The sequence below is a fragment of the Antechinus flavipes genome, chromosome 1 (genome assembly GCF_016432865.1).
Source record: "Antechinus flavipes isolate AdamAnt ecotype Samford, QLD, Australia chromosome 1, AdamAnt_v2, whole genome shotgun sequence".
NCBI classification, from domain to species: Eukaryota; Metazoa; Chordata; class Mammalia; order Dasyuromorphia; family Dasyuridae; genus Antechinus; species Antechinus flavipes.
This window is the reverse complement of record NC_067398.1, coordinates 81,693,584-81,719,099: the sequence shown is the minus strand read 5'-3', so window position 1 is coordinate 81,719,099 and position 25,516 is coordinate 81,693,584. Positions and strand designations below refer to the sequence as shown.

General features: G+C 33.4%; 1 protein-coding gene across 4 annotated transcripts in view; it reads right to left on the bottom strand.

The window, feature by feature from the left end:
• Positions 1 to 25,516, bottom strand: part of DCAF1 (DDB1 and CUL4 associated factor 1) — a 111,831-nt gene that overhangs the window by 54,280 nt on the left and 32,035 nt on the right. For all 4 annotated transcript variants that reach the window (XR_007951941.1, XM_051985682.1, XM_051985701.1 and 1 more), the window contains exons 2-3: positions 18,368 to 18,485; positions 8,055 to 8,131 (exon numbers count right to left, since the gene is read on the bottom strand). Coding sequence is in view for 3 of the 4 variants with exons in the window: in XM_051985682.1 (XP_051841642.1) it covers positions 8,055 to 8,131; positions 18,368 to 18,477 (187 nt within the window). In the remaining variant the exon portion in view is untranslated. The remainder of the gene's footprint in view (positions 1 to 8,054; positions 8,132 to 18,367; positions 18,486 to 25,516) is intronic.

Here is a 25,516-nt window from a genome sequence, read left to right as displayed (position 1 = left end):
GAGAGAGAGAGAGAGAGAGAGAGAGAGAGAGAGAGAAGTGCATCATGTTATTTTTCCAGTACTAAATGTGGAATCAGAGAATCTGAATTCAAATGTCACTTTATTTAACCTGTGTGACTCTGGGCAAGCCACATAACTTCTCTGGGTCTCTGGTTTTTTCAACTGTAAGATAAGAAAGTTGGACAAGGTCTTGCTCAGGATTCCATTGCAGTTCTAAATCTATGATCTTATGAATTCTGGTCTAACGAAAAATAGAGTTGAAGAGGCTGTATTATAGGACTTCAAAAAAAATTATCTAAATCCTCCAGCCAAATACTAGGTTAAAACAGGGTTAAAGAGACTTTTGGAGGGGTACAAAATGTACAACTGGAAGAAGAGGCTAATTTTATGACAATCCTTGCTCAGTGAGGGGAAAAAAAAGCAGTAAGAGAGTAGTAACATCTCCTTCCACTAGCAAAAATATTTTCCAAAAAAATCACCAGCTAATTGGTTACCCCTGTTCTAGAGAGATAACAGTCAATGACATATTAATTTCTTATCTACACTCTTGAGTATGGATAAAAAAGAAGAGCAAGCTGTTGATTTAGAGTATGTATAATAATAATAATATTCATACTATTTTTAATGTACATCAGGCACTGTATTACACATTTTACAAATGTTATCTCATTTGATCTTCACAACTAATCTGAGAGGTATGTGCTATTATTATCTCCATTTTCCTGACAAGGAAACAGAGGCAAACAGAAGTTGTAACTTGCCCAGGGTATACAGTGAATGTCTGAGATTGAATTTGAACTCATATCTTCCTGACTCCAGACCCAGTGTTCTATCCCACTATGCCATCTAATTTCCCCCAAATATGCCCAAATCAAGATTAAAAGAAAGGTGGGATTTTTTTCATGTTAATAATCACTATTAATTTATTAAATTTTAATTCAATAAAGGCCATCATTTTAGTTTCCTTTTAAGACTCAACATGACAAAACCTCACTGATAGTTTTGGCTTACTTAAAAAAAAAAAAAAGATTAAAAGCTACAAAGAATAAAGTTTTGCTACTGATTATAAATGGAAGTCACAAAGGTGTACTAGAGAAAATAAAAATCAAAAACAAAATATTTTTAAATGAAAAAACCTTTGAGATCATTTAATCTATGACTCAATTTTTACAAATTAAAAAAACTAAACTTTCATGTTATTACTATTAACAGAATTAACAGAATGACTAATTTTAAAAGAAAAAATATTCTACCCTTTCCATTCTCATATCTTCCCATTTTCTTCTGATATCTATTTCCTATTCAAAATTTCTTCCATAATTCCCCTATTTTAATGATTCTTATTTTAATCATATCTCATCATACTCTGAGGCATTTACTGAATTTATATGATATCAACTAAATGTATTTTCATTTCTGAAAAGTTACATAGAAAACTAGTCAAAGTATGACAAATAGTCTAATATGAATCTTTTGGGTATTCCCATTTCAAAATGTCTAATCAATATACTTGTATTTGAGAACAAAACTAACAATGTCAAAGATGCCAAAAAATCAAATGGTTAAGAAAATTTTTTCTCTCTCATAGTTTGCATCTTTATTCTTATTATTCACAAATACTCCAAATTTCAATTTATTTTAAAAAAAAAAAAAGGAGGGTATAAAACAATGGAAAGAGGTCCCAATCTAAAGTCAGAATCATCAGAACCTGGTTTCAAATCCTGGCCTTATCCATTTATTACTTGTATGACATAGAACAAGTCAAAATTTCTACATACCTTGGTTTCTTTCTTTCTTTTTTTTTTTTTGGGGGGGGGAGGGCGGGGCAGAGAGAAAGGGGGACAATTGAGATCAAATTACTTGCTGAGGGTCATATAACTAGTAAATGTCTGAAGCTAGATTTATTCTAGTAAATGGTGGGTGCTCCTGACTCCAGAGCTGGTGCTGTCTACTAGCTGCCTCTCCCTTTTTTCAGTTTCTCTTTAAAAATGAGATGGAGACTTTCTAACTTTCTTTCCTCCTTCCTCATCAACAGAAATAACAGAAGAATCAGGGGCAGAGCCAAAATGGCAGAATAAAAGCAGGGCCTCACCTTAGCTCTCCCAAATTCCCCTCCAAACAACTTTAATCCTTCAAAACAAATTCTAGAACAAGAGAACAAACAAAAGGATGAGGAAAACTATTTTCCAATCCAAGACAACTTAGAAGATAGGCAGAAAAGATCTGCCTCATTGGGGTGAAAGTAAAATGCAACTGATGCTGGCTGTACAAGCTAGCAGCAAACTGGGGGGACGATGGCATAGATGTGGTGATTTCCAGAGCTCTCAACCCACAAATGATAAGGGAATCAAGCAACTGGTCAGGAGACTGTGAGAGACCCTTCACTAACATTGAGTACAGGATCCTAGCACATTTCCAAAGAGTTACAAGTAGCAGTCCCAGGATGAGGATGAGCACTAATACACTAAAGCATATGGTCACAGGGAAGTGGGAGATCCTAGTCACAGTTGCAAAGTGGAAGAGAATACTTGTGGCCACTTACAATCTAGATTATAGGGCAGAAAAAGAGTGATTACACCTCCCCTTAGATCATACCACCTTGGAAGAATTGAAAACTTACCTGAAATTTGGGACAGTACCCCTCCATCGCAGGAGCAGTGTCCAATTTTAACATAAATTATAAGTCAAAAACTAAGCTGGGAAAATAAGCAAGTCCAAAAAAAAAAAAAAAAAAAAAGAAGAACCTGCTGGTAATAAGTGTTACTCTAGTGGCAAAGAAGATGAAGACACAAACTCGGAAGACAACAAAATCAAAACAGCTACACACAAAGCTTCAAAGAAAAATGGGAATTGGTCTCAAGCCCAAAAAGAATTCCTGAAAGTGCTTTATAAAGAGCTCTTCAAAATCAAATAATAAGACCCTCACTGGAAAAATGAAGAAAACAAATGACAGTCATGGCAAAAAGCAACAAAGAGTCAACAGCTTGGAAAAGGAGACACGAAAAATACTCAAGAAAAGAGCACTTTCCAAAATTAATAAGCTAAATACTAAAACACCATAAAAATTCACTCGAGAACAAAATCCTTAAAAAGCACATTTTAACCAATCAAAAAAGATGGAAAAAATTTACTTTGGAAGAAAACAAATCCCTGAAAACTAGAAATGTACAAATGGAAATGGAGACACTAAATCTCACTAAACAAAATCATTCCTTATGAATTACAATATATCAAGAAACAATCAAACAAAATCAAAATCAAAAAAAGATAATAGGAAGTATCTCATTGGAAAAATAACCTGGAAAACAGATCTAAAAGAAATCATTTAAGAATTAAATGATTTAAAAAATCACTTCCTTAAAAAGACATCAAAATGAAAACCCTTGGAATATGACAGACAAAATCCAGAACTCTCAAGTTACAGAAAAAACATTGCAACTAGCCAGAAAGAACAATTCAAATGTTGTGGTGCTACAGTTGGGGATAACACAAGATTTAGCAGCTTCTGCATTAAAGAATTGGAGGACTTAAAATATAATATTCTCGAAGGGAAAGGAGATAGGATTACAACCAAGAATTAAATACCCAAAAAACCTCAATATAATCCTTTGGGGTGGGGAAGTGGGGGTAAAGGGGAGAATGGGGAAAAGGAGGGAGATATATTTAATGAAATAAAGGATTTTAAAGTATTCCTGATAAAAAGACCAAGTAGGAAACTTGACTTTCAAGTCAAGACTCAAGGAATGTATAAAAAAGGTAACATGAAAGAGAAAATATAAGGGATTCAATAAGATAAACTGTTTATATTTTTACATGGGAAAAGGATAACTAAAAATCCTATGAACTCTGATATCAAATATGGGATAATATCTAAAAAAAAATTAAGTTAAATTAAGAGGAAAAAAAGGATGCACTGGGAAAAGAGGGAAGGGAGAAATTAGAATGGGATAAATTCTCCATAAAAAGAGCAAAAGAGCTTTTACAGTGTTGGGGAAGGTGGTTTTAGGATGTGATGGACAACAGTTGAGCTTCACTCTTAGCCGAATTGTCTCAAAATGGGGAATGGCATACACACTCAGATGGGTACAGAAATTTAGCTCACTATACAAGGAAGTAGGAAGGAAAGCAAATAGGAGGAGGAAGGCGGAAAGAAGAAAGAGCAAAATGGGAAGGAAAGGTAGTAGTCGGAAGCAAAACGCTTTTTAGGAGGGACACAGTGAAAGGAGAGAAAAAAGAATAAACAGGAGGGAAAAACATTCTTTTGCAAGCCTATAAACGTTTAGGATTTTTGAACTATAAGGACCTAATCACAGATCACTCATTTTAGCCTTCTCATGTCTGTTTAGTGGGGGGGGTTGTGGAGATAAAGTGATTTATGCAGAGTCAGAACCATGTTTAGAGAGTAACTGATAAAAAAATAGTTTATAGAAAGTTTCTCTAATAAAGGCCTAATTTTTCAAATATAAGGATAACTGAATCAAATTTATAAGAATACAAGTCATTCCCCAATTGATAAATAGTTAAAGAATAAATAGACTAGTGATGGAAAGAACCATCTATATCCAGAGAGAGAACAATGGAGAATGAATGTGGATAAAAGCATAGTATTTTCACCTTTTTTATTGTTGTTATTGTTTGTTTGCTTGTTTTTTTCTTTCACATTTTTTTTCTCTTTTGATCTCACTTTCCTCATGCAGCATGACAAATGTGGAAATATGTTTAGAAGAATTGCACATGTTTAACCTATATTGGATAACTTGCTGTCTAGAGGAGTAGGGAGGAGAGATAGAAGGAAAAAAATTTGGACCACGAGGTTTTATAAAGGTGAATGTTGAAAACTATCTTATCATGTATTATGAAAAATAAAAGGCTATTATAAAATAGTCAAAGGATATGAACAGGCAATTTTCAAAAGAAGAAATAAAAGCTAGCTACAGTTAATATGAAAAAATGGTCTAAATCACTAATGATTTAGAGAAATGCAAATTAAAACAACTCAGAGGTACCATATTTCTCACCTATTATATTGGTTAATATAACAAAAAAGGGAAAATAAAATACTGGAAAGGATATGGGAAAAATCTGAACCTTAAAGTACTGTTAGTAAAGTTATGAACTGATCCAACATTCTGAAGAACAATACAGAACAATACAGCACAAAGGACTATAAAATCAAGCATAGCCCTTTAATAAAGCAATACAACTACTAAGTCTGCATCCCCAAAAGATTAAAAAAAAAAAAAAAAAAGGGAAAAGGACTTATCTGTACAAAAATATTTGGAGCAAATCTTTTTGTGGTGACAAAGAATCAGAAATCGAGAGGCTACCCTATCAACCAGGGAACAGATGAATCAGCTGTGGTGCATATGATGTGATAGAATACCATGCTATAAGAAATGAGCAATAGGATGCTTTCAGAAAATCATGGAAAGATTTATAGGAACTGATGCAAAGTGAAGTGAATAGAACTAAGAGAATAATAACAGCAATATTTTATGATGATCAACTGGGAATTACTTAGCTATTTTCAGCAACACAATGATCCAAGACTGTACAACAAATGGTCTTGTGATGAAAAAAATTAGCCCTCTCCAGAGAAAGAATTGATGGCAGTCTGAATGAAGATCAAAGCATACTTTTTTTAAAACTTTGTTTTTCTTGAGGGTTTTTTTGTCTGTGTTTTCTGTTACAAAATAGCCAATATGAAAAAATGTTTTGGATGATTGCACATGGATAGCCTATATTAAATTGCTTTTCTTATCAATGAGAAGAATAGGGAGTAAGAAAATTGAGAACTCAATTTAAAAAAAAAAATTAAAAATTGTTTTTACATGTATTGAAAAAAAAGTTTTTAATTAAATGAGATGGAACTAGAGTAAATAACCTGTAAAATCCCTTCCAATTCCAATATAATATTATATAAGCTACTTGAGGAAAAGAGTCTCATTTTTTTTGTATCTTCAAACCCTAGGATATTACTTGCACATAGTAGACACTTTTAAAATGTTTCTGAGTTAATTCAACTAGAATTCTGTTTACCAGACTTATAGTCAAGTATTTAAATTTCTCCCAAATCTAAGATTTTTAGGAAAATGATAATAAAAAGTAATAGTCAATAGTTCTAAGTACTGGTCAATGGAAGAGAAAAAACAGCAATAACAACAATAGTTAGCAATATATAGCCCTTTAAGGTTTACAAAGTGTTTTACAAATACTATCACATTTTGTCACAACAACTCTGAAAGATAGGAATTATTATTATTTCTACTTTACAGGTAAGGAAACTGAAACAAAGAGCAGTTAAGTAGCTTGTCCAATGTCACCCATTTAATAACTGTTTAAGGCAACATTTGAACTCAAGTCTTATTGAGTCCAGCAATCCATCCACCACTGTACCACCTAGCTGCCTCTAAAAACAACAATGAAGTTCCCTATAACTAATAAAACTTCAGGATCTATACCATCAGACTGAATTACTGTGAAAGCATAAAATCTCAATGTTTTTGTTCCAGGAAACAATCTAGAATTTTAGTAGAAATGTCATTGAAACCTATCTATTCTTTGACCAATGCTACCATTATTTGGCAACATACTAAGGCAGGTTGTGTTATTGTGAAGTTCCATTACAATTTGCTGTTAAGTCTTTTCTGTCCTGTCCAATCATTTGTGAACCCATTTGAGGTTTTCTTGGCAAAAATACTAGAGTGGCTTACCATTTTCCTTCTCCAGTTCATTTTACAGATGAAGAATTTGAGGCAAAAATAGGATAAAACTAATTTCCTAGGGTCACACAGCTAGGAAGTACCTCATGAGGGTTGATGTACCTGAGACCAGATTTAAATTTAGGAAGATGAATCTTCCTAACTTCAGGTCTAGCAACTCTATCCACTGTGCCATAGTGGATTATAATTAGCCCAAAATAAAAACCAAAATGACTATAACAGTATAATCTAGCAGAGAGAGCTTTAGAATCTAAAGAGTCGGGAGATATGCACATTCTTATAGGATCTATCGCCAACTCCACAACTTAGATTACGTTATTCAACATTCTCTTGCAAGCCTCTCTAAATGCCTAGGATTTTGAGCTGTAAGAACATGATCACAGATCATTTAGTTTAGCCTTCTCGTTGTTGTCCAGTGGGAATTGTGGAGACTAAATGGCTTATGCAGAATCAGGCCCATGTTTCAGTACTGTTCCTTGAATTCCATGGCCAGCAGCCTTTACACTATATCCCAAGGATGCTGCTAGACTTTTTCTGTAACAATACTGTACATTATAGTAACATCTTACACTCTGAGACAAATGCCATGACAGCAGATGTCACAAAATATTTTATCTAAACTTTGTATCAACCTCATGTGTAGCATACAGTAGGCACTTAATGTTTATAATTAATGTTGTTATAGAATAAATGGTTGCTTTGTTGCCAAAGTTAACCAAACCCTAAAACATTCATAATGCCATTATCTAAAAAGCATAATAGCTTATGGGGGAAAAACAAAGAATGTGGGGGGAAAATTCACTGAAGAGATTTTTTGGTTTTCAGGGAAAAATCAAAACAAAAAACAAGTTCTTAGAACTTATATCTTACACATATATATATATATATATATATATATATATATATATATATATATATATATATATATATATATATATTATACCAAATGTGAACCTTTTATGAGCCAATCAGGTTAAGCAAAATCCACTTCAAGTTTCCAAACAAAATTCTTTTTGAGTGTAAAAGGTATCCTACCTTAAATGAGTTACATATGCTTCTATTAAGCATTACACATGCTTCTATTTCCCCCAGAATTTACTATTTTTCTTCTCTCTTCATTTTTATCATGTTTCAAGATTTCTAGAAACTTTGCAAAAATCAAAAGACACTCCCATTTTCCTCAGAAACAAACCAGGCAACATGTGAACTTGATCTGAACTAATCGAAGTAATTGGGGAAAGGCAATCTAATAATATACAACATTTATTTCCATTGGCAGCTTGCTTATATTTCAACAATCAAGACACAAGAATCAGGAAAAAGAGATCTTACCAGGATGTCTATCATCAAATGGATCTGGATCTCCCTTACGATATTCTTCAGTTTCTTTTTCAATCAACTCTGACATCCTAATACAAAAGGAGAAAAACATTCTAGTCATAAACTGACAATCACACCAAAAATGCAACTTCCCCTATGACAAGCAGTCAACCAATTAGAACATAAGCTCCTTCAGAGTACTGATTTTTTCATTCTTATTATTTGTATCCCTGAAGCCAAGCACAGTGCCTGAAACATAGCAAGAACTTAAACTTACTGACTGATTGAAATCACATTTGTAAAAAGAAAGCCCCTAAATAGGAAAAGGGGAAATTTCCTGATATATATATGTGAATATCTTTCATAAAACATTTGCCTACCATTACAGTGAAACATTTGTCCCTTCTTTTCAAACATAAGCAAGATAGCACTGAAGCAAACATATAAGCAGGTTTTTGTTTTTTTTTTTTTTGTCTAAACCACTTTAATGCAACAATCAAGCAAGAGAAACACATACAAATTGCCATATTTACAAGAAAAGAAAAATAAAGGGCAAACTCCAAGAATCAGGAAATAGGAGCAAATTGGAAAAAAAGAATCACAAGCTAAGATCTAAAAGTACAACCAGAAATTAAAAACAATCACATTTTTCTGAGGTAAAAAAAACTTCAAATTTACCATTTTAAAAAATTTAAAGCAACACTTTCAAACCTCAGTTGAGCCTCTTTATAAAAAATAAGAAATCAAGGGCTTGCTAACCCTGAACTCCATAATAATTGCCACACTAACTGGTCTGGACCCACAAATAAAAAGGAATTCAGAGTTCCATAGTTTCAGATAGCATAGTACATTGAGACTCTTTTTAATCCATTCCTCCTACTTCTCTCAGCACAGTCTCTTCAAATTATGATCTGAGAGAGTGTTACCAAATTCTCCCGACAACCAAGGGAGTCAGTAAGGAACAAAACAACATAGTAGATAGACTATATTCTATCTACTACATGAGCCCTAACTCTCAAATTCCAAGTGAATTCCCCCAAAATATTTTTTTCCATTAGTCACTACATTGACCTCTGTGTAGCCAATCCAAACTTCCTAATAGATACAGATTTTTTCCTTCACAAAAACTATTATAGCTGCAATTATTGGTATCCCAAGGAAACCATAAAGGAGGGAAAAGGACTTACATGTGCAAAAGTGTTTATAGCAGCTCTTTTTGTGGTGGCAAAGAATTGGAAAATAAGTAGATGCCCATCATTTAGGGAATGAGTGAATAAGTTATGGTATATGAAAGTAATGAAATATTATTGTTCTATGAAAAATGACTAATTGGCTGATTTCAGAAAAGCTTGGAAAGATTTGCATGAACTGAGGCTGAATGAAACAAGCAGAACCAGGAATACATTATGTATAATTACTTATGTACATGTGCACACATAAACATTATGTATAATAATAACATATTATGTATAATAACAGCAAGAATGATCAACTGTGAAAGATTTGGTTCTTCTCAGCAATTCAGGAATCCAAGGCAATCCCAATAAACTTTAAATTGAAAATGCTATCTGCATCCAGATACAGAACTATGGAGACTGAATGTAAATGAATACACTTCTAGCTCTAGAAAATAATAACTCAAGTCAAAAAATTAGTTATATCAATTACTATATATTAACCACATGATGCTACAAGAAAGCCATAAAAGTCTTTTTTGATGAACTGATTTTACCATTACACTGTGTGATGTAGTGAAATGTGGATTTGACTGGAAGTCAGGAAGACATGAAATCAAAAATCAGCCTTCTCACTTACTAGCTGTGTGAACCAAGATAACACAACTTAATATTCCTCAGCCTCAGTTTTCTAATCTATAAAATGGAGATAACATCCACTTTAAAATGCTATGAACATTAAACAAAATAACACAAAGTGCAAACATTAAAGCAACAGATGTATTCAAGTATTACAACATATAAACTGTTGTTACTGAATCGTTTCAATCACATCTAAGCCTCCGTGATTGCATTTGGGGTTTTCTCCTCTTGCCCAAGGTCACGGCTAATAGTGTCTCAGGTCCTCTTGACTCCAGAGCCAGCACTCTATCCACTAAACCATAAGGCACTTGGCAAATCTTAAACTGTCAAATAAATGCTAATTCTTATTATTAATAGTGCTTATACATTTTTACTAGTAGAACTAATTTTAAAAGTTTTTTTTAAAACATTCTATTACTCATAGTAAATTTACTAGATTAAAAAAAAAAAACAAAGAAAAAGGCTATTCAATTTATCTTTTATATATAATATATGATGGGGGAGGGGGTGTAAAGTTCCAGTGTTTTACTAATAATGATGAGACAGCAAGAAATAGGAGAAAGCAAGAGCCAACCTGTTAAGAGTAAAAGAACAATGAATGACTGACAGGCTTTGGAATCTAAGCACCTGGGTTCAAATCCTGCTTTTACTGATTACTTCCTGTGTGATCTTAACCAAGTCCCTTCACCTCTCTGGACCTGTTTTCTCATCTGAAAAATAACAATTGTTCTGGATGGTTTCCCAGACCCTTCCGACACTAGGTATACAAAGTTTTGGTCATAGTACTTGAAGGGGAAACTGTGGTCAAGTAACAACTCCTGAGCAATTTAAAGTCAATCAACCATCTAAAATGTTTTCTAAGCACTGGAGATACAAAAAAAGGCAAAAACTGTATCTGTCCTTAAAGAGCTCACTCTCTAATGGAAGAAACACTATGTAAAAACTATATATAAGCAAAATATATAGGGTGAGATATGGAGGAATATCAGGGGCAAGGCCTCAGCAGAGGAAAAAGAGAAGTAAAAGGTAAAAAGGCATCTAATAAAAGGCAGATTTTTTTTTTTCTGAGATGTGAAGGAAACCAGGGAATCCAGAAAGCAGAAGCAAAGGAGAAAATTAAGCACAGACAAAGTCAAGAAATGAAGTTTCTAAGAAATGGCAAAAAGACTGGTTCACTGGTTCATGGAGTACATGGAGGAGAGAGAGATTAAAACACAAGGTTAAGGGGCCAAGTTGTGAAGGGCTTTAAAAGCTAAAAACAGGACTTTATATTTGGTCCTGGAGGCAATAGGCAGCTTCTGGAGTTTTTTGAGTCGAGGAATGACATGGTCAGACCTGCTCTTTAGGACAATCACTTTGGTATCTATGTGAAAGATGGAATGGAGTAGAAAGAAGCCAAGATAGAAGGGTCAATCAAGTTACTGCAATAATCTATGTATGTATGGAGGTCGGGGGGAGATAGGGATGCAGATGGCAAGTGAGGAGTCAAGGATGACATCTAGTTTGCATGAACTGATGCTGAATAAAACAAGCAGAACCAGGAATACATTGTACACAATAACAGCAAAAATGAGTGATGATCAACTATGAAAGCCTTGGTTTTTCTCAGCAGTGCCATGATCCAAAGCAATCCCAAAAGACTTTGGACAGAAAATACCCTCTACATCCAGAAAAAGAACTAAGGAGAATGAATGTAAATCAACACAGGCTGTATTCACTTTTTTTTTCTTTTTTTTTTTTTTTAATCTCTCCCATGGTTTTTCCTGTTTGTTCTGATTTTTCTCTCCCAACATGATTCATAAATGTATTAAAAATAAATAAACTTTTTTTAAAAAATAGCATATAGGTTGCAATTCTAAATGATTGGGAGTATGATGGCACCCTCAAGAGTAATAAGGAAGTTAAAAACAAGAGAGGATTTGGGAGAAAAAAAGGTGAGTTCCATTTTGGACATGTTGAATTTTAAGATGCTTTTAAGACATTCTGTGCAAGAAGTCTAATAGGCAATTGGAAATGTTAAAACTAGAGCTCAGGAAAGAGGTAAGAGCTAGATAAAATGAACAGAAAATCATTTGCACAGACAAGATAATTACATCCAGAGGAGATGATGAGAGCACCAAAAAAAAAATATTGAGTGTTAAAAAGAGAAGAGGGTATATGAAAGAGCCCTGAGGATCACCATGATTAACAAGTGAGACCTGGAAATTCAGAAAAGGAAATTGTGCCAAAGACCACAGATAGGTCAAGAAGGATAAAGATTGAAGAAAGTTCATAGATCTGGCAATAAAGAGATTATCAATAACTTTGGAGAGAAAAGTTTCAACTGAAAAATGAGGCTGGAAGTCAAACTATAAGTAAGAATACAGTGAAAGAAAAAGAAATGGAAGATCTGATTGTCAATGGCTTCTCAAGGAATTTAGTCACAAAAGGAAAGAGTAAGCAAAAATGAAAGACAGAGGCTGATAGAGGAGACAATCTACTGCAGAAAAGAGGATATAAAGAGAGTATATGGGCAGATAGGGGAGTTTTGCCTAAGCCTCCCTTTTCTCTTGACTTCACATCACTTAGATGCTTCTCTCTTCCCTCTCCATCCCCCTCACATGAAAACAGGGTCCTTCTTCTTGCTTAGGAAAAGCTCAATTTTTTAAATGAACTATCAGAAAAGGTTCTCAACTAAGAAAGTGAGGGAAGTTGCAGATGATATGATAGTATACCTAGAGAACCCCAGAGATTCTACTAAAAAGCTATTAGAAATAATTCATAATTTTAGCAAAGTAGCTGGCTACAAAATAAATCCCCATAAATCCTCAGCATGTTTATACATCACCAACAAAACCCAACAGCAAGAGATACAAAGAGAAATTCCATTCAGAATAACTGTTGATACCATAAAATATTTGGGAATCTATCTACCAAAGGAAAGTCAGGAATTATATGAGCAAAATTATAAAAAAGTCTCCACACAAATAAAGTCAGACTTAAATAATTGGAAAAATATTAAGTGCTCTTGGATCGGCCGAGCAAACATAATAAAGATGACAATACTCCCTAAACTAATCTATTTATTTAGTGCTATACCAATCAGACTTCCAAGAAAATATTTTAATGATCTAGAAAAAATAACAACAAAATTCATATGGAACAATAAAAAGTCGAGAATCTCAAGGGAATTAATGAAAAAAAAAATCAAATGAAGGTGGCCTAGCTGCACCTGATCTAAAATTATATTATAAAGCAGCAGTCACCAAAACCATTTGATATTGGCTAAGAAATAGATTAGTGGATCAGTGGAAAAGGTTAGGTTCACAAGACAGAATAGTAAACTATAGCAATCTAGTGTTTGACAAACCCAAAGAGACCCTAACTTCTGGGATAAGAATTCATTATTTGATAAAAACTGCTGGGATAATTGGAAATTAGTATGGCAGAAATTAGACATGGACCCACACTTAACACCACATACCAAGATAAGATCAAAATGGATCCATGACCTAGGCATAAAGAACGAGATTATAAATAAATTAGAGGAACATAGGATAGTTTATCTCTCAGACTTGTGGAGGAGAAAGAAATTTGTGACCAAAGATGAACTAGAGACCATTACTGATCACAAAGTAGAAAATTTTGATTACATCAAATTAAAAAGCCTTTGTACAAATAAAACTAATGCAAACAAGATTAGAAGGGAAGCAACAAACTGGGAAAACATCTTCACAGTTAAAGTTTCTGATAAAGGCCTCATTTCCAAAATATATAGAGAACTGACTCAAATTTATAAGAAATCAAGCCATTCTCCAATTGATAAATGGTCAAAGGATATGAACAGACAATTTTCAGAGGATGAAATTGAAACTATCACCACTCATATGAAAGAGTGTTCCAAATCATTATTGATCAGAGAAATACAAATTAAGACAACTCTGAGATACCACTACACACCTGTCAGATTGGCTAAGATGACAAGAAAAAATAATGATGAATGTTGGAGGGGAAAACTGGGACATTAATGCTGGTGGAGTTGTGAACGAATCCAACCATTCTGGAGAGCAATCTAGAATTATGCCCAAAAAATTATCAAATTGTGCATACCCTTTGATCCAGCAGTGTTTCTATTGGGCTTATATCCCAAAGAAATACTAAAGAAGGGAAAGGGACCTGTATGTGCCAAAATGTTTGTAGCAGCCCTGTTTGTAGTGGCTAGAAACTGGAAAATGAATGGATGCCCATCAATTGGAGAATGGCTCGGTAAATTGTGGTATATGAATATTATGGAATATTATTGTTCTGTAAGAAATGACCAGCAGGATGAATACAGAGAGCACTGGCGAGACTTACATGAACTGATGCTAAGTGAAATGAGCAGAACCAGGAGATCATTATATACTTCGACAACGATATTGTATGAGGACATATTTTGATGGAAATGGATTTCTTTGACAAAGAGACCTAACTGAGTTTCAATTGATAAATGACGGACAGAAGCAGTTACACCCAAAGAAAGAACACTGGGAAACGAATGTGAACTATCTGCATTTTTGTTTTTCTTCCCGGGTTATTTATACCTTCTGAATCCAATTCTCCCTGTGCAACAAGAGAACTGTTTGGTTCTGCAAACATATATTGTATCTAGGATATACTGCAACATATCCAAAATATATAGGACTGCTTGGCATCCAGGAGAGGGGGTGGAGGGAGGGAGGGGAAAAATCGGAACAGAAACGAGTGCAAGGGATGTTGTAAAAAAATTACCCTGGCATGGATTCTGTCAATATAAAGTAATTATTAAATAAAAATTAAAAAAAAAAAAAAAAGAAAGTGAGGGAAGGAGAAAACTTATGAAGTTTGAGGAATAATGAGGTTTGAAAAAGATGCTGTGGTAAGTGGGATCTGAATTGATTAGGCAAGTGTAAAAGGACTGCCCTTCTGTAGTGAAAGCCCAATTGAAAATACTCAACACAAATCTGCAGTAGACCAAACTAGCACAGTTTTTTTTTATTTTTTTAGCTCTCTTCAGATACAAAAAGTAGGAGAAGACACTACAAATTGGGAGAGTAATACAAGATTGGGCCTTGGCAGGACATGATCAGAAATAGGATAAAGAGGGGCAGCTAGGTGGCACAGTGAATAGAGCACCAGCCCTGAAGTCAGGAGGAGCTGAGTTCAAATTTGGTTTCAGACATTTAACACTTCCTAGCTGTGTGACCCTAGGCAAGTCACTTAACCCCAATTGCCTCAGAAAAGAAAGAAGGAAAGAAAAGGAAGAAAAGAAATAGGATAAGAAAACACAGGACTCAAGAATAGAACATAACATAATGAACCAGTATGCCAAAGTCAAGTTGGGAAAGGAAGGAAAAGAGTACAACCAGTGAAACTAAAGACTGGAGAGATTAGTAGACATACCATGAGAAGAACAGCATTAAATTTTAAGGTCCCTTCCAGCAGTAATATTCTAAAATTCTATGACAAAATCTATGGAGAAAATCTCTTGGTATTTAATGGACAATCAGTATAAAAGCTTATAGTAAACCACAGAGTTTTAATTCCCCAAGACTATCAAGCACCAAGAATATTTCTGTCAGTCTCTATGTTTTAGCACCAACATTCTGACTTAGGAAATTAACTAAGGAAACTTTAGTGAAGAATATGTCAAACAAGAAACATATATAAAGGTAGCCCAAAAAAATTATCCAACATTTGTCAGTAGGACTTTGAACAAAATATAAAGGGAATAGCCAACAAATATGAGGATTACTTCTCTTCCTACTGCAAAACCAATGATTATTGTCTGCAAAATATCCAGAATTTACAATGATCAGATAAAAAAAATTCCTGTTCCACTTCCTAAGATGCAGTTCTCTGTATGTTAAAAGACAGAACATTCTGCATCTCAGAGATTATAAATTCTCCTCAACTGTTACACTACAAAAATTACACTTTTCAAGAGCTATTCTATAGTCCTTTATCCACTGTTAACAAAGAACTGACAAAGAAATCTGCCAAAAAAGATTTGATTGAGATGAGTATTATAATCTCTAAAAATCTCTGAAAAGTTCCACTAGTCTCTATAACTACAAATCTGGCAAACAAATAGTGGCCTCAGTCTCCTTACCTATAGATTCAAAAATAGCATCTATTCACAGGATTGTTGGAAGGATCAAATAAAATAGCATATGTAAAGGATTTTGCAAAACTTAAAGTACTATATAAACATTTATTACTAGGTTTTCCTGACTCTCAGGCCAATACTATAAACCATACATCTCAAAGTATGAATTGCAAAGCAGATGTCTATTTCTATTGGGAGAGTTTTCACTCATTTGAAGTTCCTATACCAAGAAACAACAGGTCATCTCAAAAAAAAAAAAAAAAAATCATCCAAACCCAATGTTATTGTGTAATCTAATTCCAAGGTACTCTAGAATACTACTCAATATATAGCTTGATCCAAATATGTTGAAGAGTTTTAGTTAGTAGAATGTCTTCATTTGGTTTTACTTAGTCTTCTTGCCACCATTTAGATTAGCTATAGATAAATGGATACTAAACTACTGGCAGAAAAAGAAATTTCTCCTGTTTAGAAAAACATAATAGAAAAGTAAACAAATTATACAAATGTGGAAAAAGTTAGTCAGAAGAGCTGTAAATGGTTGTGAAAATAAACAGTGAGTTCCTATCTAAGCATCATTACAATTCTTGACTATCTTATCCCACTAGCACCAGTCCAGGTCATCTCATACCTGTTACTACAGTAGTTCCTGGCAAGTTTCCCTTACTTTAGGTTCAGCCTGTTATATCAATCTTATTGTATTGTTGCCACACTATTTAAACCTTACTTAAAAACTGCCTTTCATCATAGACTCAAAATCCTCCAACAGTTCTCTACTACACCAACTCTAAAGTCTTCTGCTTGGCTTTCAAGGACCTCCTATAATCACATACAATTCTATTGATCCAATATTATTTCCTATTATTCTCAAACATAATTTTTATTATAGTTATCCATAAACAAATCATGCTCATTCCCATCTTAATAGTGTTATCTTTATTTCCTCTGATATGGCATACCCTCTTCTTCCTAACATCAAGCCTATTCCAGCCACATCTCCAAACCTCTTCTACAAGGCCTTCTCTGACTACTAGAAAAGCAGAATGGTATAATGAAAAAAGTTTTAGACTTAAGTTAGAAAACTAGAGAGTAAAAACCCTGTTTCTGACAACTACAAATATGTGCAATCGCTTCCCCTCTATGAGCCAATATCCTCACCTAAAAATAGAAATAAGACATACATAACCCAACCTATCTTCACAGGACTGCTAGGGGAAAAAATTGTTTTATAAATAAATACATTGCCATTTTATTACTATATTGCTACCAGATTTCTCCAGCCACAGAATTTTAGAGTTTGGAAAAATCTCATTCAATCCTCTCATTCTTCAGATATCAAAAGTGAGACTCAGGGAAATGATGTGACTTTTACTTACCTAATTAAGGTCTCTTCCTTAACTGCAATAGCACTTATAATCAGTAATACATAATTTTAAAACTTGATTATCTACTGTCTTATTTTCTGACTGTTACAACTTTATATTACATCAAATATGATATCAATTCCCTGAAGGAAATGTTTGGTTTAACTATTTTTTTATAAACAACATCTAGTACTAAGCTAAACACATGGCGGGTATTCAAGATACATGCCAATCAGCTGATCACATTAATGCAGCTAAACATTATGCCTTCTTCTGAATTTCTATTCTTTCCCAGCTAAAATTTGTAATCTGCCCACCATTTCCACAAAATATCCTACAGCAAACATCTTTCCATTCTCCTTTAGAACCAATGTATATCAATGATCCAAGACAACTCTGTAAGACCTATGATAAAAAATATTATCCATACCCAGAGAAATGATTGTGTCTGAATACAGATTAAAGCATACTTTTTTCCACTTTTTTTTCCTTGAAGTTTTGGGAGTTTTGGGGAGAGGAGGTAGAAAAATGTTCTCTTTCACAATATGACTTTTATGTAAATATTTTGCATAAGTTCACATGTGTCTTCTCAATTAGGGAAATGAGGGTGGGAAGAGAAAGGGACAGAATTTGGAACTCAAAGTTTTAAAAACAAGTGTCAAACTTTGTTTTACATGTAACTGGGCAAAAATTAAAATATTAAATTAAAATCTAAAAAAAAAAAAAAAACCCCAACAACTAATGTATGTAACGGGGAAGTTGGAAGAAAAGTACTTAATAAATGCTAAAGTAGAGGAAGGAGGCAATTCTGTCCAAACTACCATCCTCTTTCTCCCTCATATATTATTTCTTCATTGATTGAACAAAGAATCTCCCCTTTATTGCTCTGCCACCAAGAACAACCTTGTTTTATTTCCCTTATTTTATTTGCTTCAGTGAATCCATTCTTAATGTTCAAATGACAAGCTTTCTCTGGCTTGATCTCTACTTTTCAATTCTTTTGCAAAGAATGCCTTGAAATCATTTAAATGGGCTTACCTGGTGAGGATAGGAACCATATCTTGCCCACTGCCATGTTCCTTCTCCCACTGCTCTAATAAGGTAGTGAGCTCAGCTTTGGAGTCCACGTGCACTGATCCTGAAGTCATGGCTTGGCCTATGGAAGCAGGAATATAACAAATGAGCATAGACCCAAAAGAGTACGTCAACATTTCTCCAAAATAATGGACAAAGGAATAGAAAAGGTGTTAGAATTCCCACTGATTTAATCAATACTTCAGCCAATTTAGATAACTCCATTTATGGTGCAGTAAAAAAAAGTACTAGACTGGAGAACCCTGTTCTGCCATTAGTTTTATAAGCTTACATATATTTCATCTCTCTGAGCCTCAGTTATCTCACCATGACAAGACTAGATGATCTCTAAAGTACCTTCCAATTCCAATACTTCCGATTTTTTTAAATTCAAAAAGCAGTTTCAAGTTTTGATTACACTGAGGCTTTTCAGAAAAACATCATTACACATCTATTGATTTTCTATAAAAAGGTATGAGAGATATGTTATCACTTTTTTAAGATAACTTAAATATCTAAGAACCCTCTGAATGTCCTTGCTTACACATCTGAGACAACAGGAAAGCAAGCCTCTAACAAGATCTTTCTTCTCTCTCCCTCTCTATTTCTCTTCATATTGATGGCTCAAGTGTCAATATGGACCTACGAAAGTAAAAAAGTCGGACACAGAATTGGCCAAATTCTAAAAGTAGGAAGTTAAGGTAAATGACTGGTCAGGGCTTCAGTTCTTTCTCAGAACAGAGATGAAGGAACAGTGCTCAGAGTTACCACAGAAAAGTTAACCTATCACCAACCTATGAGCAAAAATATCAAAGGGTAAAAAAAGTACCAGATCTGGAACAGGAGAACACCAGCAGATTAGATAGGGAGTTTTGCTGTTTGTGCTGTTTTTGCCTTAGCTAAGCAATCCAAAGAAAAATGTATCAGATAAGCTAGTTTTTCCCAAAAACTAGATATTATCAGAGTGATTTTCTTCACATACTAATCTATATTTCACTAATTCCAACTGAAGTTAAAAATAAGAAAGGCTCTAAGTACAACAGTGTATAACATGTTGACAATTTTGCTAGGTTGCAGAATGGACAGAACACAAGGCCTGAGTCAAGAAGACCTCAATTCAAATCTGACCTCCAATGCTTACTGGTGTAATTCCTCAGCAATATACTTAACTTCAGTTTGCCTTAATCCATTGGAGAAGGAAATGGCAAACCATTTCATTAGCTTTGCCAAGAAAACCCCATGGACAATACGATCCACAGGGATCATCAAGAGTCACAGATGACTGTCATATCATGAGAAAATCTGGGTTCTATTTCTGTCTGCTAGCAAACTCCCTATTTAAGCTTAAATAAAATATATATCTAACCTGCACTCAGTAATCTGAGAACCTATGGATAGCAATACATGTATAGCTTCTCTAACCATAAAATAAGGTGATTTCTATTCTGTTATCCACATAAGTATTTATTTTAATAACTTTTTATTTTCAAAATATATACAAAGATAGTTTTCAATATTCATCCTTATAAAACCTTGTGTTCCAACTTTTTTCCTTCCTTCTCCTCACCCCTTCTCCTAGACAGCAAGTAATTCAATATCACATATTTATTTCTAATCCCAGAAAAATCTTTTCAGCTTTTTGAAATTATCATGCTATTTTAAAAATGCACAATCTAATGAAAATAAGGTTATACTGGAAGTCAAGAGTTCAGACACTAAATTAACTCAAACAGTTCTTATCTTTGACATCACAGATAAACCACTCAACAGAACTGGTGCACACATAAAAGATTATCTGTAGAATGAGAATAACCATCCAACTATTTAACCTGTTATTATAAAAACTGAAAATTGTATATGTGAAATACTTGAAGAGTTATTTGGAAGAAATGAAGTTTTATTTACTCTTTGTTCAGAAAGTTCTACTGATACAATAAAATTCAGTAATTAATATTAATTGTAAAATTTTCTTTAACATTTTGTTAGGAAAAAAAAAAAAAAATCTATATCCCTTGAACTTGGTCCTCAAAAGGTAACCTTTCACAAAATGAAGAATAGCTAAAAACAAATAACAAAATTATTCCCTAATAAGAGCTAGAATTTTTTTAAAGTCTAATCTGGTATAGATAACTCATAACTAAGGTCAACTTGCAGTATTATGATATAAGCAAAATATTAACATCACTGCCAGGCTTAGAACTGCTCTAGCAAATAAGGGAATGAGATGCAGAAACTAATAAAAAAAAAAAAAAAAAAGAATAAAAAACAAATAAAGACAAGATTATCAGACTCATAACAATGGCATCCAGGAAATGTTCACACTATAATGTTCCCATCTAGAATGGTTACTGATGAAGCATTGAGGAAGGATTTGAGTCACTCTCACAACTGAAAGACTGTTTTTAGCCTAAATAAAAGTCAAAGTAACAGAGGTACCCAAACAGAAAGGGAATTATTCATAAATTCCTAAGGAGCAAGATATTGAGTAAACCCACAAAAAGTGATAAGCTTTCTATTTAGAGAGGTTTTTTTTAAAAAAGTTCCAAAAGATTAATAACTGCTTTGCTTGCATGTTTTACTTAATCCACACTATAATCCTATAAGGTAGGTGACACAAGTATTATCCCTAAAAACAGAAACAGTCTTAATTTTCTATTTGTATCTCCAGTGTTCTACATATAATAAGCATTTAGTTAATATATTACTCATTCATTCCTTTTACAAAAAAAGGAAAATTAAAATTAGAGAGATTAATCTAATATCAAATAGCTAGTATCACAGCTGGAAAGATGGACTTCAAGTTCATTTACAAGAAATACTTCATTTTAATAATCTCTAGTTAGAATGCACTCAATTTACTCTCCTCTCACTTTGTCTGTCTCTATCCCTCTCCCTTGCCCTTTAATCCCCTTAAAAAATTTTAAGATATTAGATTAAATCAAAATTCTAAACACAGGAGAGTTAAATACAGTACAGTCTGAGAGTTAAGACATGGCTGCAGACATAGCCAATATATCTCCTTTACTGCAATAAGTTACTAAAATTACCAGGGAAAAACTATAACTAAATTGAATAGAGAGGGAAAAAAAAGTTTTGAAAATTAAAAACTTAAACACAGACAATTCACCAAAATCTCTCTTAAGTTGGAAGATCTTCTGAGAAAATAATTCAGAATATGAAAAAAAAGAAGCACAAAACTATGGAGTAATTTCAAAACAATTTTCATTCATTCAAAAGAGAAGCTCTCCAAAGAAGGTTGACATTAAGAAAGAGTAGGAAAATAGGAAAAGGAATTTAGAAAAGTAAGGAGAAAATAAGATAAACTTAAATCTTGAAAATATTAAAAGTCTTATTTTCTTCCCAGGAAGAAAAAGAAAAGGATGATAATAAAATGAAAGACAAATAAAAGAATATCATTGTTTTGTTTGGTTGCTTGTCTTTGGTTGTGTTTCTTTGTTGTTTTTTTAAGTCACCCAGTTACTTGTCAACATCTGGCTATTCACAGTCCAGAGAAGATATAACTAACTAAACAGCATGGTGAATTATGGTCAAAGAAATAAGTAGGGTAACAGTTAAAATAAAAAAACTAGACTGACTCTTGACACTTTTTGTACAAATCTTACCAGATTGGTGTAGTATTATTTACTTGACAAAAAAACTATTTTCAACTGAACCAGCAATAACCTAAACATCATACTATGTTCTACTATACTTTAAAAAAAAAAACTTTGAATTGGGGCAGCTAGGTGGCGCAATGGATAGAGCACTAGCCCTGAAGTCAGAAGACCTGAGTTCAAATGTGACCTCAGACATTTAACACTTCCTGGCTGTGTGACTCAGGACAAGTCACTTAATCCCAATTGCCTCAGCCCAAAAAAAAAAAAAATTAACTTTGAATTATATATAGGAGCATTCCTTCTGCTGAATTTCTTTAATATCAATTCCCCAATACGAATTTTCCCTGGAAAATCATTTCAAAAGGAAAATTTTTTAAACAAGCTAACAACTTCTGAAGAGTTGCTAAATTTAAATTCCAAAAAGCTATCTTCCTTGTTGATTAAATACTCAATTATTTTCTCACAAAATTATGCTTTTATGCTTCAGAGTATATACACCAGGCTTATTTCACAGTCTTTACAATTTATAAATTATATCTGATAGTAAGATAAGGAAGAGAGACAGAATGATCCCAGAGGATGCTAATGCCAGTATTATAAGGCATTTGCCAACTTAAGAGGCACCTTATATCTGTGTTGTTCCTTTTAGCTGTAATATATTCAGCCTGCTGGAAAGGAAGCTACATTAGAAAAGCTCCCTATGATTGATCAGCAGAGCATCAAGGCACACTCAAAACAAATTTCTATTCCTTAAACAACTTTGAAGTTTCAAAACATGACCTCTGTGGCACAGACTCACTGGGCAAATGACAAACTTGGCATTCCATTTCCTTTGGGACTTCCTTTACCCAGACTGTCTCCCCTATATCTGAAATACCTTCCTTTCTCATCTCTTCTTTCTTAAAATCCCTAGGTCCTTCAAAGATCAATTCAGAGGTCACCTCCTACAGAAAACCTTTCCTGATTCCTCTAGTTGTTAGTAATCTCACCTTCCTAAAATTATCTTGTATCTGTTTAAATACCATATTCCCAAGTACAATGCAAGCTCCACGAAAGAGGAGGTTGTTTTCTTTTTTGTTTTTGTTTCCCCAATGTCTAGCACATTACCTACCTTGCATGCTGTATGCATTTAATAAATACACATTGAATCAAACTTGAGGATTCTAGTTTTTCAGAGCACAGCAATCATTCCTTCATCAAAAGGCATAGAAAACCAACCATGGAGCTTATCAACTAATATTCTAAATTCTTCCAACATGCATATGACATATATGCACTTATTAACCCTACACTATATTTGGTTAAAAAAAAGAAATTTGATTCATTTTTAAACAATACCAAAACACATTCTCCTGCTGCAATTGTTTTCATCACATTCAACATGATTCAATGCCAAAATGGGAGAGAAAATAGTAAAGTATGTAAGGAGTAAAAATTAATCTGATAAGAAGCTTCTTCTTCATGGTTTTAAATAGTTAGAACATACAATTAGATATCCAGTCAATATAAATTTTCTAGGGGGGGAAAAAAATTCAGTGAAAAAACTCATACATGTAGATCTATGAAAGCATTCCAGAAATTCTTGCAAACAATTATGTTAGAACTTCCAATTAATCTATATTCAACAATAATTTTAACTTTGGAAATAACCATTTGGTGGGTGAAATTTTGATAGTAGATTAGAAAATAATGCTCATATGTAACTAATTCCATGCCCAGTAAATCCACTGTAAGAAAAAATATGCTACTAAAACATGTCTAGTCTAATAAGCTTTTGTTATTTACAAAGGAATTTTAAAATATCATTTAGAAAACAGATCTACATAACAAACATATATTTAAGTCATATTTTCCAAACATCTACATGAAGATTTTGTATTGATCAAAAAGCACTTGGATTTATTAAAGTTTTTTCAAAGAGATGTCTTTGATTTTCTTTTTTAAAAAGTCTAAAATACAATAAACATACAAAGATCAAATTAAAATTTCCTATACCCTGATATGCTCACATTTCACACTGTAGAGATATATTTAGTCATCACTCCCAAGAAGCAAACCATATTCACCAAAATAGGTATATAAATTTCACTAACTAATTTCTTCAAGTTAACAAACATTTTGATATTCTTATACCATTTATTCCATAATAATACTGTGTATTATTTTATTTTAAGGTAAATCTTTAAAGACTTTTCAAAAAAAGTTGAACATGAACTTAAGATTCCAAAATGAAACTGAACAATCGTATATAAAACTGAATGAAACAAGATTTAAAAAGTAAGAATGTCATGGAGGTTGAAGGTGGAAAGAACATTGGATCTAAAGTCAAGAAGGCCTATGGTTAACTGGCTTCAAAACACCTATTAGTTGTATGACCCTGGACAAGGGTCAAACTTAACCTGTCTGCCTCAGTTTACTCATCTGTAAAGTGGAGATAATTGCACCAGTGTTATCACAAGGATAAAATGAGATAAAATTTTCAAATCTTTGCAAACCTTAAAGCTTTAGTGCTAGTTATTATTATTAATTTTTGGAATAAACAGCACTGCTGTATTATTAAAAATGACACCATAAGACAATCTCATATAGTAGAAGAGTGGTGGATTTGAAGTCAAGGGACTAGGCTACAAATTCCAATCTTAATCCTTAATCCTACTGGACCCCAATTTTCTCAAATGTAAAATGAAAATAGACTAGTTGGCTTTTAAGACCCCTCCCCAGTCTAAATCTGGGACCCCATGATGAGGAGACTGCCTTATAATTCTATTTGCGCCTTGCTCACAACTCCCCTTGAGAAAGTCACTGCAGAATGGCCATAACTGTTCTACCTATTTTACAGAAGAAAAATAGAACCACAAAAAAATTAAGTAGACATCCCACATTGGTTTTTCCAGCACAATTCAATAGTTAAGCCATGGACAGAACTGATTCTGTGTCAAGTTAATATTCTTCTCTTTAGTTAAGCCTCACTTATACAATGTTTCATGGTTTAATTCAACAAAATGTAGTTTTCTCTTGATATTCTGGTCTGAATGAAATTGTAGGGTGGATCTTTGCTGTCGTTGTTTTAGTCATAAACAACTCTTCTGGACAGCATTTGGGGAGTTTTCTTGGCAAAGATACGATGGTTTGTCATTTCCTTCTTCAATTCATGTTACAGATGAGGATATGGAGGCAAATCTAGGTGTCCGGGTTCACATAGCTGAGGGTTACACAGATAAGACTGAATTCAAACTCAAGTCTTTCTGACTTCTGGCCCGATGCTCTATCTACTGTGCCATTTAACTGCCCTGGATGATCCTTTAGGTTTTTCCTTTTTTTTTTTTCAAACAGTCAGCCTGACCCTTTTTCAACATATACAATATTTAAATGATATCCCCCCCAAACCTGTCTTACCAAGGAGCAACTGTTTAGCTAAATGTTATTAATAGACCCTGAAGAAGAAAAAAAAAACTATTGTCTATTCAAAATAACCAATTTAAAACATTTGTGTAGT